The sequence below is a fragment of the Festucalex cinctus genome, chromosome 1 (genome assembly GCF_051991245.1).
Source record: "Festucalex cinctus isolate MCC-2025b chromosome 1, RoL_Fcin_1.0, whole genome shotgun sequence".
NCBI lineage: Eukaryota > Metazoa > Chordata > Actinopteri > Syngnathiformes > Syngnathidae > Festucalex > Festucalex cinctus.
In genome coordinates, this window is record NC_135411.1 from 52,388,672 (window position 1) to 52,404,996 (window position 16,325).

General features: G+C 41.9%; 3 protein-coding genes across 9 annotated transcripts in view; all 3 read right to left on the bottom strand.

Moving 5' to 3' along the window:
- Positions 1–10,991, bottom strand: part of LOC144003094 (uncharacterized) — a 72,367-nt gene extending 61,376 nt beyond the window's left edge. The window contains exon 1 of the mRNA XM_077499355.1: positions 10,855–10,991. Within this exon, the coding sequence (XP_077355481.1) occupies positions 10,855–10,863 (9 nt within the window). The 5' untranslated portion in view covers positions 10,864–10,991. The remainder of the gene's footprint in view (positions 1–10,854) is intronic.
- Positions 577–2,913, bottom strand: LOC144001163 (uncharacterized). The gene is made up of 5 exons (XM_077495278.1): positions 1,967–2,913; positions 1,780–1,826; positions 1,651–1,692; positions 1,542–1,575; positions 577–910 (listed from the first exon to the last, which is right to left on the bottom strand). The coding sequence occupies exons 1-5, from the start codon at positions 2,091–2,093 to the stop codon at positions 615–617; spliced, it is 546 nt and encodes a 181-aa protein (XP_077351404.1). The 5' UTR covers positions 2,094–2,913; the 3' UTR covers positions 577–614.
- Positions 10,992–12,986: 1,995 nt separating the features above from the next.
- Positions 12,987–16,325, bottom strand: part of spag9a (sperm associated antigen 9a) — a 31,251-nt gene continuing 27,912 nt past the window's right edge. For all 7 annotated transcript variants that reach the window (XM_077541256.1, XM_077541264.1, XM_077541273.1 and 4 more), the window contains one exon: positions 12,987–16,089. In XM_077541256.1, coding sequence (XP_077397382.1) covers positions 15,971–16,089 — 119 coding nt within the window. In that variant the 3' untranslated portion in view covers positions 12,987–15,970. The remainder of the gene's footprint in view (positions 16,090–16,325) is intronic.

The window sequence follows — 16,325 nt, forward strand, 5'->3', positions numbered from 1 at the left end:
CTTTGGCTGCACTGGGCATAGTAGAGATTTCTCTGAAAATTAAAAAGTTAAAAATGAAATAACATGTGATACACATCCTTGAAAACCGCCACCCCGAACTGCTGTGAGACTTACGTGTAGTGTTAGTCCATTCTTGTCAATCAAGCTGTGGCCACTTGGGAGGATGCAATGTGGCTCCAAATGTGCTCTTAACTCTTTGACTGCCAGCCATTTTCGGAAAAGGTAACCCCTATACTGCCAGCTGATTTACAGAATTTTACCGATCTTTCAAGCTCCACAGAAAATGTTGTGTTAGGACTATGGAAACGCGGATACTACCAAATGAAAGATTCAAATGAAAGTCTCATCTTTCATCTAAAAAAAAAAAAAGTTTGTTTCTACCTTATTCGGATCTTCAGTAATCAACAATAGAAAACAGCTTCGTTTCACCCAAATCCTCTATTTTCTTCCAAAATACGGAGAAATCAAGGTTTTTGTGAAATGATGTTATTTCGTGCACTCTAGTGAATTTGGCACTTTTTTTTTTGCATGAGTGATTCTACAAACACCTAAACTTCTATAAAACACTATCCCAACAATAAAAAATGTTTTTTGATTGCAAAATAACAGTTTATTTACATGCAACAGTAGCAATCCGAACAAACAATTTGGAAAACTCTTTGCAAACTATTTACACGTGCGCAACAGTTTTTGTCAGTCTGCTTCTGCATGGACTGATTTGCGTAGAGGTTGGTATGATGAACGGTGTGCTGGAGAAGTTCATCCGTGATGAAGAGCTCCAGGATGTCAGCTGGCAGGTGGGAATTCAGCTCTGCTGCAGCATCCCTTGGTCCTGGTTTTGCAGCAAAGGGGAAGATGGTTGGCTGCCAGCCGAATTCATCAACTTCAAGCCAGCCAGAATCTTTGGGATCTGCAAATATACATTTCAATATCATATATTATTTTAGAGCACTGTGATGCAATGTGTGTGTGTGTGCATGTTGACACGACGAGGAGAGGTAGGACTCAGACGCAGGATAAAGGTAGGCCACAAAGGCAATAGGTTTATTTCCGGCCAACAGCTGTCTACTCTCAACTTGAGAGGAGAAAGGGGAATCAAAAAGTGGAGAACTAAAAACGCTCCACTGGGGAGGAAAAAAACAGGCAAAAGGTACAGGGGACAACAAAAGGCGCTCCGCAAGGGAGGAAACAAGGCTCAAGGCACAAGGGGGAACTAAGGGCGCTCCGCTGTGGAGGATAAGGCACAAAAACAAGGCAAAACAACAAGGTAACAGGAACAAGGACTCGAGGACTGTGGGACGCTTCCATGCACTGACTGTGACACTTCGGCACTGAGGGGAAAGTGCAGGTGGCTTTTATTGTCTTGGTTGATTGGTGGCAGGTGGACATGATCATGGGCGGGGACCGGTAATTAGTGAACTGCAGGAAGGGCAAGTGACCTGGGGTGAGAGGAGACTCAAAATATCAAAGTAAAACAGGAAACATGACTATGAAAATAAAAGCATGGCCGTCACGCCGGTGGCGGCGTGACACATGTTTACCTTTTTTTCTTGGATGTATTGGTTGATGCACATTCTGTAAATTATAGAAGACGTTTACCATCAAATATTTTATTAGTGCTGTGGAGAATCTTTTTTTTTTTCTTTTTACCTTTGTTCTGCTCAATGTGAGAAGGGTCACTTTGGGTAGGAGCTGAAAGAAACATATACAATTACAATACTATCGAAAGACTTTCCTTTTTTTGTTGCGGTGTATTGAAAACCTTTTTTTTTTTTTTACCTTTCTTTGTCGTAGAACAAGCGGTCGGACGTTGCTGTGAGCACGATCTATAAAATATACATTCACGTTTGTATAGGTAATAGATGTTCTAGTGTATATCAGCACATTTACACACGCTGCTAGCAGATCGCCCGAGAAAGTTAGGAAAGTAATCTTACGAGCAATCTCTTAGCATGTTAGCGCTTACTTTCACGTTCTTTGGAAGACTGTCCAAGACTGTCTTGCATCGGACCCATAGTAGTCGTCATCGTCCGATGAAACGTCATCTGTGCAGACGTGCTCGGTTGTGCACCACTTTTCTCCGGTGTTAGCATCGCTAGCCGGTGGGGCCTTAGGACGTTATTAGCATCGCTAGCCGGTGGGGCCTTAGGACGTGGTCGAAACAGCCGCGTCACCGCTTCAACTATGACTTAACCCCGTCATCACTGTGCTCTTGAGCACTGGTCGATGCTTTTGAGCTTTGAAAATAAGGTTCAAGCGTGAGCTGATTGCCATCTGTAGCCTTTTTTGACTCCCTTAGCCAAGTTAGCCATTCTCTCCCCCTCAACACTCTAGCTCCACCTCTCTTCTTCTACTGTTGTCTCCTACCCGATCTTGTACAAAAGACTCATCACAGCTATCTAGTGGCCAGGAATACCCATTATAGTAACCCGATCGGCTTGATACTTGGAGCACAGCTGCCCAAGGCTTTCCTCCACCCGTTTCCATAAAAAAACATAGTAGACGTCAATTAACGTCTATGGCGGCCAATCCTAGGATTATACTGAACGTTTTTAAACGTTTATGGCGGTCAAAGAGATAACTTGCAAAAAAATGTGTCACCTACAAAAAACGGCTACTTGTCCAGCGCTATGAATGCCATAACTTTGGTGTTAATGGCTTTAGATTTGTTGTTGCTATCTTGTTAGCTTAGCGCCGTTAGCTTAGCAACATTAGCTGCTGCAGCTGTGCCTCCTTCACGTTCGTGAAAAACGGCTTTGACATGATGGATTTCAGGTGAGCAAAAGCCTTCTTTCCCCCTCTTAGAATCCTTGCTGAAAATGTTTTGATCTTCTGCCATGGAGAAAAACCACCACACTGGTGAGGAGGACATGTTGATTGCTACGTGCTAGTCTAGACAGTAGTGCGGGGCGGGCCAAGCTTTGCTAAGTTGGATGTTTTTTTTTCGTTTTTTTTTTTTTTTTTTTTTTTTTTTTTTTTTGCGTCATATTGCGTGACGTCATTAGACGTTGCGTGGGTTGCCAGATAAGCACTCATTTATCCCCCTAAAACAACACAAACGATGCGGCCAGATCTGCCGCCTCGGTACCAACAATACTTCGGGTATTGCAGAAATGGAGGTACCGTCACCGAACGCAGCAGCTGCTCGCTTATGAGCTAGCTTATAAGCAAACTTAGCTTGTAGCAAACGTGTGTGACGTCATGCATGCTGAGATCCCGTCTCTGATCAACTGCTGAAAGGAGGCTGATTCTGTCCTCTTTCATCTAAAAACTGCTTCAAACATCAAACATCAAAGCGTATGTAGGGATGGAAGAATGTTGATTTGTTGTGATTGTATTGTATTGGTGTTAATGTTTTATGTTGTTTGTTTTTTTGTCTTTCTGTAAAATGCTTTGTGACAGTTCAGGCTGTTTGAAAGCGCTATATAAATAAACTTGAGTTGAGTTGAGTCACATTTTCAGAATCTTGGCATCGACTTGGTACCGAAGTATCGGTTCTCGTGACCACCCTACTCCCAAGCCAGTCATGAGACATAAACTCCAAATTTGTAGGATGCGTCTTCAGAAGGAGCATTCACAGGCTAGGCCATTTGAAGGTTACTTCTCTGGTAGCCTCCGGATGCACCACATAAACCGTGGCGAATTTGGACAAGCCCTCAATTTGTCCGCTGGGTGCTCCGAAGCAGCCTTTGGTCAGGGCCCATTTCCACAGAAACAAAGACTAGATTTGAAGACTACATTCAAAGGCCACATGAATTTGGACCACTGTGTGCAGTTGGGTCATTTGATTGACCAATTCAGCCTTTGGGGCACACAGCATATGAATTTGGATTATGTCTTGGGTCGCCCCTGGGCGTTGTCTCCCAGTGGGATGTGCCCAGAATGCCTTACAATGGAGGCATCCAGAAGGCCTCCTTACCAGATACCCGAGCCACCTCATTTGGCTCAGAGCCTCTCCCGGATGACCAAGCTACAGAGAGCCTGGACAACCTGTGGAGGAAACTCATTTCGGTCACGTAGGAACGTAGATCGACCGGTAAATAGAGAGCTTCGCCTTTCTGCTCAGGTTTTTTACCACAACAGACCAATACACAGTCCGTATTGCTGCCGGTGCTGCAATACCATAGGCTCATATTTGGAAGTGCTGATTCTGATCCCAACTGCTTTGCACTCGACTGCAACCACTCCAGTGAGAGTTGGAAATTGTGGCCTGAAGAAACCAACAGTACCACATCATCGGCAAAAAAACAGATGCAATGCTTTAGACAACCAAACTGGACCCTGCTTGACAGGAACAATGTCCAAAAACTTCGTTTTTGCCGACAATCGGTTGAAGTGAGTGAGGCACCTTTCTTTTTATGACTTCTGCAGCAGCAGACGGCGAGGTGAATTTCTTTTGTTTTTGGGCAAAATTGCATGGTAAGGGAGTGAAGATACCTTTCACTAAATAATATTAAAGCCCCTTTGCTTGCTTCGAACACAAATATCGGCGTCCTGAAAATACTTGACTGAGAAATCACAAGGAAGGGGCTCGACACACGGGAGGCGACGTCGCTCGCTCTCCATTCATTTCCTATGGAAGCAAGGCGACAAGGCGAAAATCACCATCCCCCCTCCACCTCGGCGACTTGCGACAGTCATGCATGTGAAAAATTGTGCGCGTACACGTAAACGTGCATGCCTAGGTCCGCGACGCGATACTGGAAAGTTGAAACATATCGCCGAGGCTTCACCCAATCGGCGAAGGTTTCATTGATGAGCCAATGAACGCAGGGCATGCTAGACAGTGCGATACACGGCAAAATGGAAGATCTAATTTTAGCAGTGTCCGACCATCCAGTTTTATATGGCACTTTACGCAACAAATGATTCCCTCCAATTTAATAGCCAATCAAATCTGTTGTCAACAAGCTGCTCTAGAAGGTGACGTCAGACGCTGCCACCGTCGCAACTCCGTGTCGCGTCCCGTGTGTGGAGACCTGGCGACAAGGTACGTATTTCGCTGTCGCTTGTCACCTCCCGTGTGTCGAGCCTCGAAGATTTGACAACTTTGCCATTACTGTGAATGCACTTCAACTCATCTCGACCGGTAAATGTCGGAGGGCGCTGGTGGGCGGAGAGGGGCGTGACATGGTAAGGTTAATTCCGAACCTCGAGGTCCCGAGTCCTGCAGGTTTTAGGTGTTTCCACTCACTAGCACACCTGACTATAATCAGCTCATCAGCATGCCTGATAACGTCCTGATCTTCAGTATCAGGTGTGTTAGTAGGCAGAATCATCTAAAACTTGCAGGACTCTGGACCTCGAGGACCGGAATTGGTGAACCCTGATCTACACTATGGGCTATTTCAGTTAATTATTTTATTTATTTATTTTGTCTTTGTACGTCTGTGAACTTGGAAATAATGACTATTGATAACCCTAGTTTGACACAGTCTTTGGCTTTTATATTGTTAGGTACCAAAATGACCTGTTTGAAACACTCTTGCAAGGACTACTACTAACCACAGAAGATACATGTCTTGGCTCGAGTGCGACACTACTGCTGTCTGTTGATTGGTTGTCAAACAATTCTCACTTTTTTTTTCTTTTTTTTTAACTGAGGGAAACATAAGAGCATCAATACAAATGTATTTCTCTTTTCTTGTACTGTAATTAAAAACCCTATAAAGTGGGGTCACAGATTTGTTTCTAAACGTTTCCACAACATTCAGCAAATGCCCACAAAATTTGAGGGTAAAAAGAACTTGATTTTCTCCATTTTTAAGCTTTTTCTCAATTTTGGAGCCTCATTTTATAAACTTGACATTGTTTTTTTTTGTTTTTGTTTTTAATTATTCAAATTTGGCAGGTTTGTGACCAACGCTCTTCTCTGTGGTATGTCAAGACATTTATTTTAATTTTACAAGGACTTCAGGAGACACATGCTAAGTATTCATTCATTCATGCATTTATTGTGGAATTCATCGGCATCTACTGTATCAGCATAATACCAAACAAAAGCCAGAACATTCTTTAATGTTCCAAACTGTACAAGCTAATATGAGCCTAAGCCTTCAATAAATGATGATCTTGCTTTCAAAGAATGTGGAATCCAACATAGCATTGAGGAATAAAATTTCCACAATTTATCGAGTCAGTGCTCCTATTTACATGGAAGATTATATAAAACCGAGCTGATTCACAGCCGGAGTGACTGAAAGCCAAAAGTGTCCCTTCAGAGAAGAAAAACCGCTGCCAGCCCCATGAATCATAAAAGTGAAAAGCTCATCCAGCTGTCCGTCCACTCCAGCAGTAAAAAAAAAAAGAAAGGACAGGAAGCGAGGGAGATCAACAAGAGCAGAGCGCCTACGTCATGGGCGAAAGAGTAGCGAGACCCCGAGGGAGCGAGGGGATAAATAAAGGAGTGCAGTGAGGTGCGTGGGTAATATTACAGTGCGTCTCTCTTCTGCTTGTGGCCTTGCCGCCTGTCATGCGATGCGCTCCTGGCCAGTGATGTCACCCAGACTGCAGAAACGCTCACTCGCACATCCCATAATAGACACATCCACACAAACAAGCACGCAATAGGCACAGAGGAACACACGCTTGCCTCATACACCAAATCAATAAGAGCGTGTGGATTATTTATATGCAACTCATCAATATGGAACCTGACGGGATTTAAAAGGTCACTTCAATATGAATGACGTCATTCTAATAAGACTCAATACAAGAGCTGTAGCACAAATTTTGCCTGCTCAACTTTCATTGTGACTCCACGAGGATAAGCGATATTGAACTTTGTGTCCTATTCTTGGCACGTATTATTTTTTTGTAATCAAATCCATTTGTTCTATCATACAAAGTGAACATTCCCTGTCAACAACCAATGAACAAACTGCAAACTACAAGCTCAACATTTTTGTTACTCAATCACAATAATTAGTAGCAAAAAAAACAATGCGTAATTTTTTTGGAAATTCGAAAATTAGCTTAGCAAACTGAACCATAAAACATTTGCATTTATTTATTTGTGACTGAATGTCCTTTTTAAACACTTTACAAAAGTGCATAATCATACAGTACTTGAATGAAATGTAATATTTAAACAAGAAAAATGCAGCATTCCCCCTTGGCACAAAAAATGGTTTGTTCCACCCAACCCCACAAATCTCATCCCGGCTGGAATGATCTGCACAGAGCAATATGCTGCTTACGATTGATATACATTTGTGGTACACGTATCTGGCTCAGACCACGGTATGTGGAACATTTGACTTCTACTACTCAATACCAACACATAGTATAGCATTATCATCATCATTCCTCATTTTCCCCACACTTGATCAGGGCTAACTGTTCATGTTGTCAAGTAGAAGTTAGCTAACATTTTTGCTAGCCAAGAACTATTTCAGGTGGTCAGAGAAACATTTCTGTTAATGTGGTTAATTTCCTACAAAAGTAATAAAAAACAAACAAATTAAGTCTAAATTTGTTGCCGGTTATTTGTAGTATTTACTACATTTTTACTCTAGGAAAAAAACGGATACTTTATCTTATCATGTAGCCTACTGTGCTATCATATCCCCCCCAGAAAATGTGTTTATTATATTTCTCTTTTGGAGTGGCTTAATGTCTATGTAACGTTTACCAGGTTTGATGATTTAGTCACAGTTATGCTTCTCTAATAAAGAAATTGCTTTCAAATGTAGAAAACTGTGAAATTGATCTTACCTGGCCCGTAAACTTCGGATCCTAGAACTATCCATTCCAGGGCAAACAATACTGCTTATGTACTTGGACTTGAAGGACAGAATTTGACAAACAGGATGTTGTCAGTCTGATAGAGTGCAGTTGTACACCTCCACAAACTAGAATAATAAACATATTGTTTAATTAGAATGGCGCAGATAGAGGCTAAACCTTCTTAATTGGAATTAGCCACAAATGACGAGCCCTCTTAACACTCACTCAACTCTTGCACATGCCAGGCTTTTATTATTAGGATACATGTGGTATTTACTGAGAAATACTTGTAGAACATGCTGAAAATGGCCTTGCAAAGTTTTAGTTAAAAAAGTGGAAGAAAAAAAATCCATTTGCACCAACAAAATAACAGTGCTGTGTTAGGTTGACCTCTAACTTCCTCTTCAAAGGTTTTGCAATCTTGAAAGCAAAGTGAAAGGCACATTTTACTGGCCATGGAATTTAATGCCGTCACGACAACAAAAAAATTTAACATCACTGTAATGTAAAAATACAGAAAATTTAAAACCGATCTTGTATTGTATCTCATTAACGTGGTCAAGGTTTTGGCTGAAGCCGTTTCAAGAGCAGAAATACACAGAATAATTATCACCTGAAAGACAGGAAGGAGAGGAAGATGATAATTTATATCTAGCTAGCCTGCACATGGTGTCACATTATTTGTCCCTGCTTTCAACCCCAGTTCAGCCTTCTCAGCACTTTCGTCGGCTGCTAAAAATAGACAGACAGACGCACACACACCGCCGCCATGGCACCATATTGTCTCTCCTCCGACCTCTGTTTACTGTGAAGTAACAAAGATTGAAGTTGGTTGTGTGGCTTGGCCTGCAGGCCTTTTTTTTCAAATTGCTCATGGCATGCTGCAAGAATCCCAACATGCTTCGTTGTGCTGGCTCGGAAACTGCTTTAGCCAGCCCGTCACTGTGAAATAGTGCGCACCTCCACGGCAGACCAAGGGCACTCTCACCGAGACTAAAGGAGGCTTTTAAATCACATGTGGTCATGCAGTTTGTGTACATACACGCACACGCACTAAGGGAATAGGAATGCACACACACATATTCACACAATTCATATCTCCTCCTCTTATTCCAAGAGTTATGTCATTAATTCTAAGCTTTAAAAAAGCACCCCCCTCTATCTCCCTTTTGCCAGATGCCTCTCCTGGATTAAAAATTCCTCTGTGTTGGTGCTACAATAGCAGCTGTTGTCTTCCCTATAAACACTCAACAAACAGTGGAGGAAAAATACTGAAAAGACGGTGAAATAACATTTGCGTATGTAAAGCAGATAGAATGGCACTGAGTGGAGGGCAGACATTTACTTGATAGAAACTATGAAATAATTATTCAAGATATCAACCCCCCCAAAAAATGTCATTACATTATGTTCTACGCACCTCTACTAGTCTAAACACAGCATTCTGATTACTATTGTGTTTGTGGAATTTTAAGCAGCAAAATCCACCTGTTTTTATCCATCTCATGGGGCGGCCATTTTGCCACTTGCTGTCGAGTGAAAATGAAATCACAATTATTCATAGCTCGGGTAATAACCAATCACGGCTCAATATCAGAACACAGGTGAGCCGTGATTGGTCCTTACCCGAGCTCTTACCCCGGGTTTTCACTGACTGCGGTTGCGGTGCGGTTGCGGTGCGGTGCGTCTTGACTGCGTGCTCCGGACGGGTCAATTTTTTTGTCAATCCACACCGGCTCCGCACAGCTGCGGTCCGGCAGCTCCGTCGCCGCCCACTTCCCAACGTGTCTCGCGGGACCGTGCGCGCGCGATCATGTGGCATTTCACAACGACAAACATACAGAAAGTCTGTGCTTCTTCTGCTATGAGATTCCATGCAGCATCTTTTTTTTGGTTGTCCTTGTAAAGTATATTAATAACGAGAGTCGGGTCAGTGCGTGCTCAAGGCGAGCGCCACTCTTTATTTCTGTCTTCCGCGTCCGGCTGCCGCTCAGTACGGCAAGCGAGACGGGCACAACAAGCAATCGCGAACATCAAACTCACAATACATTACAGTCCTTATAAAAAGGATGTGTCGTGTCATATATTATTTTGTGGTTTTCCACCTCCAATATAAACCTCTCCTCGTCCATGTTCGCTGGTGTCTAAACCGTGAATGAGCACATGGCCCGGCGACGCCCACGTCACGTTCTGCTGATAAGCTTGCGAAATACGAGCTGGCGAGTGTTTTATTCTGAAAGGTAACCGGAAATTTATTTTGAAACTGCGTCGGTCTTCCTGTCCCGCTCGATGTGTTTTGTGCTAGCTTGCCATTTGCCGGAGGCCTACCGCATGCGGCGTCCGGCAAAAATAGAAAATAGGCTATCCTTGCGGAAGGCTTGCGGCACGCCGCAGGCCTTCCGCAGTCAACACGCAACGCACCCGCAAGCGGTGTAGACTGCACCATTCGAATGAATGGAATCTAATTGCTTGCGGCGCCGCACCGCACCGCAACCGCACCGCAACCGCAGTCAGTGAAAACCCGGGGTAAGCAACTGTGATGTCATTACTTGACAGCAAGTGGCAAAATGGCCGCCCCCTGACATGGATAAAAACAGGTGGATTTTGCTGCTTAATTCATAGTCCACAAACACAATACTGTATTAATCAGAATGCCACGTTTAGACGAGTGAAGGTGCGTAGAACATGTTCTTGCAAAGACTATTTTTGGGTTGACTTCACCAACTTCAGCTCGGGTTTATATCAAAAGTACTAGTGATATCGGTGAATTGTATGAGTGAGTACTCATACTGGTATCGGGCTGAAAAAAGTGATATCGAACAGTTTCCTCATTTCCCTAATAGAAAGAATAAATTCTGCATCTGTTTTCAAATGTAAGCAGTAAAAGTAAACCAGAAAAATTGGCTAAAATACACTAACAAACTATTTGTACGTCATTGATGAAACTGAATAAAAATACTGAATTACCTCTACATGGAAGTAACAGAATATGTGAGGGCCCACCACTCACTATGGTGATGCAGACGTGTGCAAACACACACGCACGCATCCTGTTTAGCAAGACCTTTAGAGCAAGACGGCGTGCAAAGCAAGGCTTGGGAGAACATGAAGCAGATGTCTCCTTACCTCTGCCATATTTTTCACTTTGCTGTCATCTGGCGAGCCTCTCCTCTTAATTCCCTCTCCTTTTGACTTGCTGGGCTCTCCGCATTCACCACCAGGCAAGCAAATAAGCCCAAACAAGAGTAAAAGGAAGCCCCCCCCCGCCCCCCAAATAGAAGCCATATTGATGTAATGGAAAGGCGATGTTGTTGTTGTTGTTGTTGTGAACGGTCCTGCCCTTGACTTCCCTTCCATGAAGGGCATTTGTTTTGTTCATAACAGACAAGTGACGCCTTCCACATAGCACAGGAGAAAGAAATAATCCCGAATAAAGGGACATATAGTGATGAACGCATAAGTATAAAGATTTATGAAGGGCAGACACAGAGGAGGCTGCCTCAAATGTTATATAACAGCGCAACCTGCACATAATGCTGTATTTCCACTCATCATATACACAGTGAGCCGAGTGAACAAAACACAATGCTGATTATAAAATATATTTCTGCTACCAATCTGCACAGGAAGCAGCTTTGGCACAGGAAGTTGAAATCTGTTCATATTTTCCTTATTTTGCAGCATGTTCGCTGTAAAGCATTACAATCCCGGCATGTTGTGTTCTCAGAATCCCCTGTATGGGCGACATCACACGTTGTGACGTCAGTAGCTTCATTGCGAGCGCGCGCGTGGATCAGCCCACGCACGGCTTAAGCAGAGGAGGGTGGGGGAGGAGGGGTTGGAGAAAAAGCGAGGAGGCGGAAGATGGGCTTTATGCTGTGATGTAATTTCATGTTGTTGTTTTTTTTAAATTTTTTATTTGGTGATGTTGCAATTGCATCCAGCAGAAGCCTGAGCCACACTGCCCCCTATCACTGAAAGAAGGCATTGCACGAACACTAATGAACTCCCGGTGACTTGCTGTCTGTCAGGTTCCTCACCAAAGGATAGACTATGAACAAATAACACCAATAACAATAAAGTACTGAATTACATCATACCAGAGGTAGCAAAAGTGCTCACAACCTGATTCTATTTCAAATGGCTTTTTTTTTTTTTTTATACTTTGTTTACCTTTTTCAGTTTTGGCTCCTACTGTACCTTTAAAGCAGGGGTGTCCAGACTTTTCCATTTGAGGGCCACAACCAGAAAATCAGAAGGACGCAAGTGCCATGTAATGTTATGAAGAGAAATTGTGTTTAGTCCTAAAAATTGTACCAATAATTTATTTGTGCTTTTGCATATTTAGAAAAATTCTACAGTATATAAACCATTTTATTTGTAATATGGCAGTAGGGTTATTGTAGTTTTGGAATTTTTCATTTTAGTTAGTTTTTATTAGTTTTCAGGGTGGTTCTGTTAGTTTTTATTAGTTTAATTCTTTAAAAAATGCTTAGTTATAGTTTAGTTTGTAAGTTTCAGTATTAGTATTATTTATTTATTTATTTTTTAATGTGTATTACTCATGCGCAATATTTAAAAAACATGCACCATGGCAGCAACGTCATCTAAAGGTGCTTTTCTATTGGCTGCTGCTACATGACGTCACTTCCGTGTGACATACTTTCAAACGTCGTTATTCCGGTTTATATCAAAATAAATCTACTAAAAATCACATGTAAAATCATCCACAAAGGCTCATGCATTAAATTAATTACCAAAGACTAAAACGAAGGACGTTTGCTGTAATTATAGTTCGTTTTAGTTAGTTTTGTCATTAAAAAAAAAATATATATATATATATATAGTTTCAGTTAGTTTCCATTTTTTAAAAATCATTTTTGTTTTTATTTTATTTCGGTAACAATATTGTTTTTGGAATTTTAGTTTTTTCATTAGTTTTAGTTAACTAAAACTTTAATGGCACCTGTTTTTTGATACCCTCCCTTCTATCTTTGACCATCTCCAAACATTTTTGTTTTCTTTATTTTATTTGAACTTAGTCAAATGCCATTTTTAGCATATGTCGCTGGCCACTGAAAAATGGACGTTGGGCCGCAAATGCCCCCCGGGCCATAGTTTGGACACTGGTGCTTTAAAGCCACCAGTGTTGATGTATCATACAGTTATATGAACATATCGCTACGATCCAACACTTGACACCATTCCATCAAGGTAATGAATGGGGAAAAGCAAAGAGAAGGGCAAAGAGCAGGATGTTGGTGAAACTGAGTTTAATAGATTGTTAAAAATAAGGCTATGATGTTCACTTAGCAAACACTGACTCGGGAAGAGAACTGTTATGGCATCCAGAGATTTTTTTTTTCCTGATGGAAATACACACAAACATTACACAAAGCCACACACGCACACACATTGGGACGGACAAATGTGTTTTGCATCCAAACTCACTCACGCACACACACGGACATTCACCCTACCCAAAATGGTGGCACTAAAGAGCCAATAACATTGCAGTGTTGTCTTAAAAAACATGCATAGCTTAGTACATTGATGTCAAAACCCTTTGTTAATGTTGGCAAAATGTGATCTTGTGGTTTGCAGAAAAAAAATCAAAAATAAAATACTGCTTTAAAATTAACAATCATGTAAACTCATCGCACTGCATTATTCACAATAGTCTGGTTTGATATAAAAAGTTACATTCGGAACCAAGGTAGGCTCTGTTGCAAAGCAAATAAATACTGGAATGGTAAAAACACAAGATAATGTCATCATCTTCAATGCCGGCAAAGGACAGAAGACCGCACTTGGCCTGACCTTTTCAGACATTAAAACAATTCTTGCAAGCATTTTAAAGTCATTAATTACATACTTGAAATTTTCAGAGATGGATTCAAAACAATTCCTAAACGCAAACATGACAATAATTCCCCAACACAGGGAACGATGCTGCACATGTGCAATTTTTTCCAACTATAGAAGGTGCCACATTAAAATACTACATTTGGCCAAAATGTCCTATTCAAGTTGATTTGACACAAACAAGCACACACACCTTTTAGATATTCAAGACAGTCAACACATTATTGAATTCCTTCCCACGTTTCTTCCTTCAGTCATCATTTGGTTATTGGGATGACATCTTGCTACACCTTATTGGCACGCAAATCAGTTTTGTTTGTTTGCCCAAGCTAATAATCTATTCAATCACCATAAAGTGCCCAATGAAACAGGAACGGGAAGCACCAAGATTGTGGCACTTTTCCTCTCGCCCAAATGAAAACATACACTGGTTCAAAAATGAAAGCCCATTACCCAAACATCCCACATGTAAATTCATGATAACACTTTAAAAAAAAAAATCAAAAAAAAAAAAAAAAAAATCAAACAGCCTTACTCGAATATTACAGTGGGAACAAAAAGCTGATTTAATAGAGAATTAAAATTTGATGCACCACTCACAGCTTGCTGCTTTTCTCACTTCCAATCCGACTTAACTGTATATCAATTCTATTTATATCTCAGGATATTTGTGTTTAAAGTATATTCCAACTTGGATGATATACAAATGGTGGTAGGTAGGCCATTTTTTCACCAAGCAGTAGTTTGGTCCTAGCTACTGTCCAAAGCGGTACCAAAATCTGTTACAACACTCCAGTGCAGCGTTACAGGGTGGAACTCAGGGGTTCACAAACTCCCCACCCCCCAAGGACAACACCCATAATCTGAAAGCCAATTATACATATATTAGGAGTGTGACGATATATCGATATTGTGATAAATCGTGATAGATTATCTATACGCCTACGCAAGTATCTTGATATTTGTAGTTAATATACAGCCACTACAACGGCTCCATTGTTCATTACTTATTGAGCAATAGCTTGGCGGGCCACTAGGGGGATCGCCTCCTAAGAGTCACGGGGAAATGTACGGAAGTCTTCAGGCGAAGAAGAATCATACTCTTACTTTTACTTGTGTAAGACATTTATCTGTCAAGCGACGTACTCAGTTTTGCATACGTTTCTGTGAAAAATATGTATTGGATCAGTGGTATGGTGGTTGTCTCCCAACCCAGAGGTTGTGGGTTCGATCCCAGGCCATTGATCGGCCATTGTGGCCACGTCGAAGTGTCCTTGAGCAAGATACTGAACCCCCAATTGCTCCTGATGCTGCGTCATCAGTAGGTGAATGGGTAGTCAAAAATGTAAAGCGCTTTGAGGGCCTTCAAGGTGGAAAAGCGCTATATAAATGAAGTGCCAAGTGCCATATCTTCAATTTGAACATTTTAAAACATATTTTATGTTTTGAATTTTTGAAGCACACAATTTCTGAGGTCTCATTGAAAAAACATCAGTTTATGTCTTGAGTAGTTTTATCGTAGATTATCGTGGTTTCCTGACCAATATATTGATAATCGCGGTACCGTCATATCAGAGATAACCGTTATCGTGTGCCTTGTATCACAAATTATATCGTATCGGGAAGTACTGAGATGTTCCCACCCCTAATACATATACTGTAACTACCATGTACATAAACATGTTTACATGTTTAAAAACGTTTCAACCTAAATATTCTTATTTCTCAAATTAGCCTATAAGGAGGAGTAATGGGTTTAGTTAGTATATTACATCATATTCAAGCACATAGTTTTAAAGAAATGATGCAACATAATTTATTTGAAATGATTTCACGGAGCCCAAGATATGGCTGACGGAGCAGTTTGAGAACCCCTGAGCGAAACACATGACGCCAGTTAACTGGTTGACGGAGAATTGAGAAGCTCGTTCGACAGACACACACTCACACACACGCACACCTGAGCTCTCTCACGGAGACTTGTGGTATACAAATGTCAAAAGTTCTAACATGTATAATATGAAATAATAATTGAGATCAAATCAAAAAGTTCCTTCTCCCTTTCTTCCATGTCTGCAGAAACTCTTTGCACGTCCTCCAGCGTGAAATGGCGACAACAGTTGATCAAAATGTCCGCACCATTCACAGCGTCTTCACCCTGCAGCCCCAACGAAGGGAGCGCTTGGACGTATTGTTTCATTTAGTGAACATCCATCCCATGACCTTGGGAATAAACTGTACAAAAAAATACTGATACAAAATAATTGTTTTGTTTTGTTTGTTTTACAAAGTAGTGAATGACTTAAGAAAACCTATCTAATTAAAAAAATCTTGACGTTGCGCATGCGGGCTGAGGGCGGTGGATGTCGCGACTGGTTCAATCCAGAGAGGTCGCCACCTGCCAGACGATGAGGTGACTGCGCTCCGCCTTGGTGGGCGCCGACTGCTGGCCTGACGTCGGCTCAGACGTGCCGTCCAGCTCGCCGCTCTCGTCACCTGAGATGTCAGACGGCCAGTGAGTCTCAAGAAGGGGTCCACGCACACGCAGCGGGATGGGGGAGGATTCTCAAGAGAGCTTGTCCCCCCAGCGGCCACCGTTTTCCCTAGTATCGCTAAGTCACGACTAGGGATCAACCGATTATTGGCCGGGAGCAATTGGACAAATATCGGCATCGTCATTTTACGAATGTGAAGCCCGACATAGCTGGCATCTCACTGAGTGGTTCATGCTT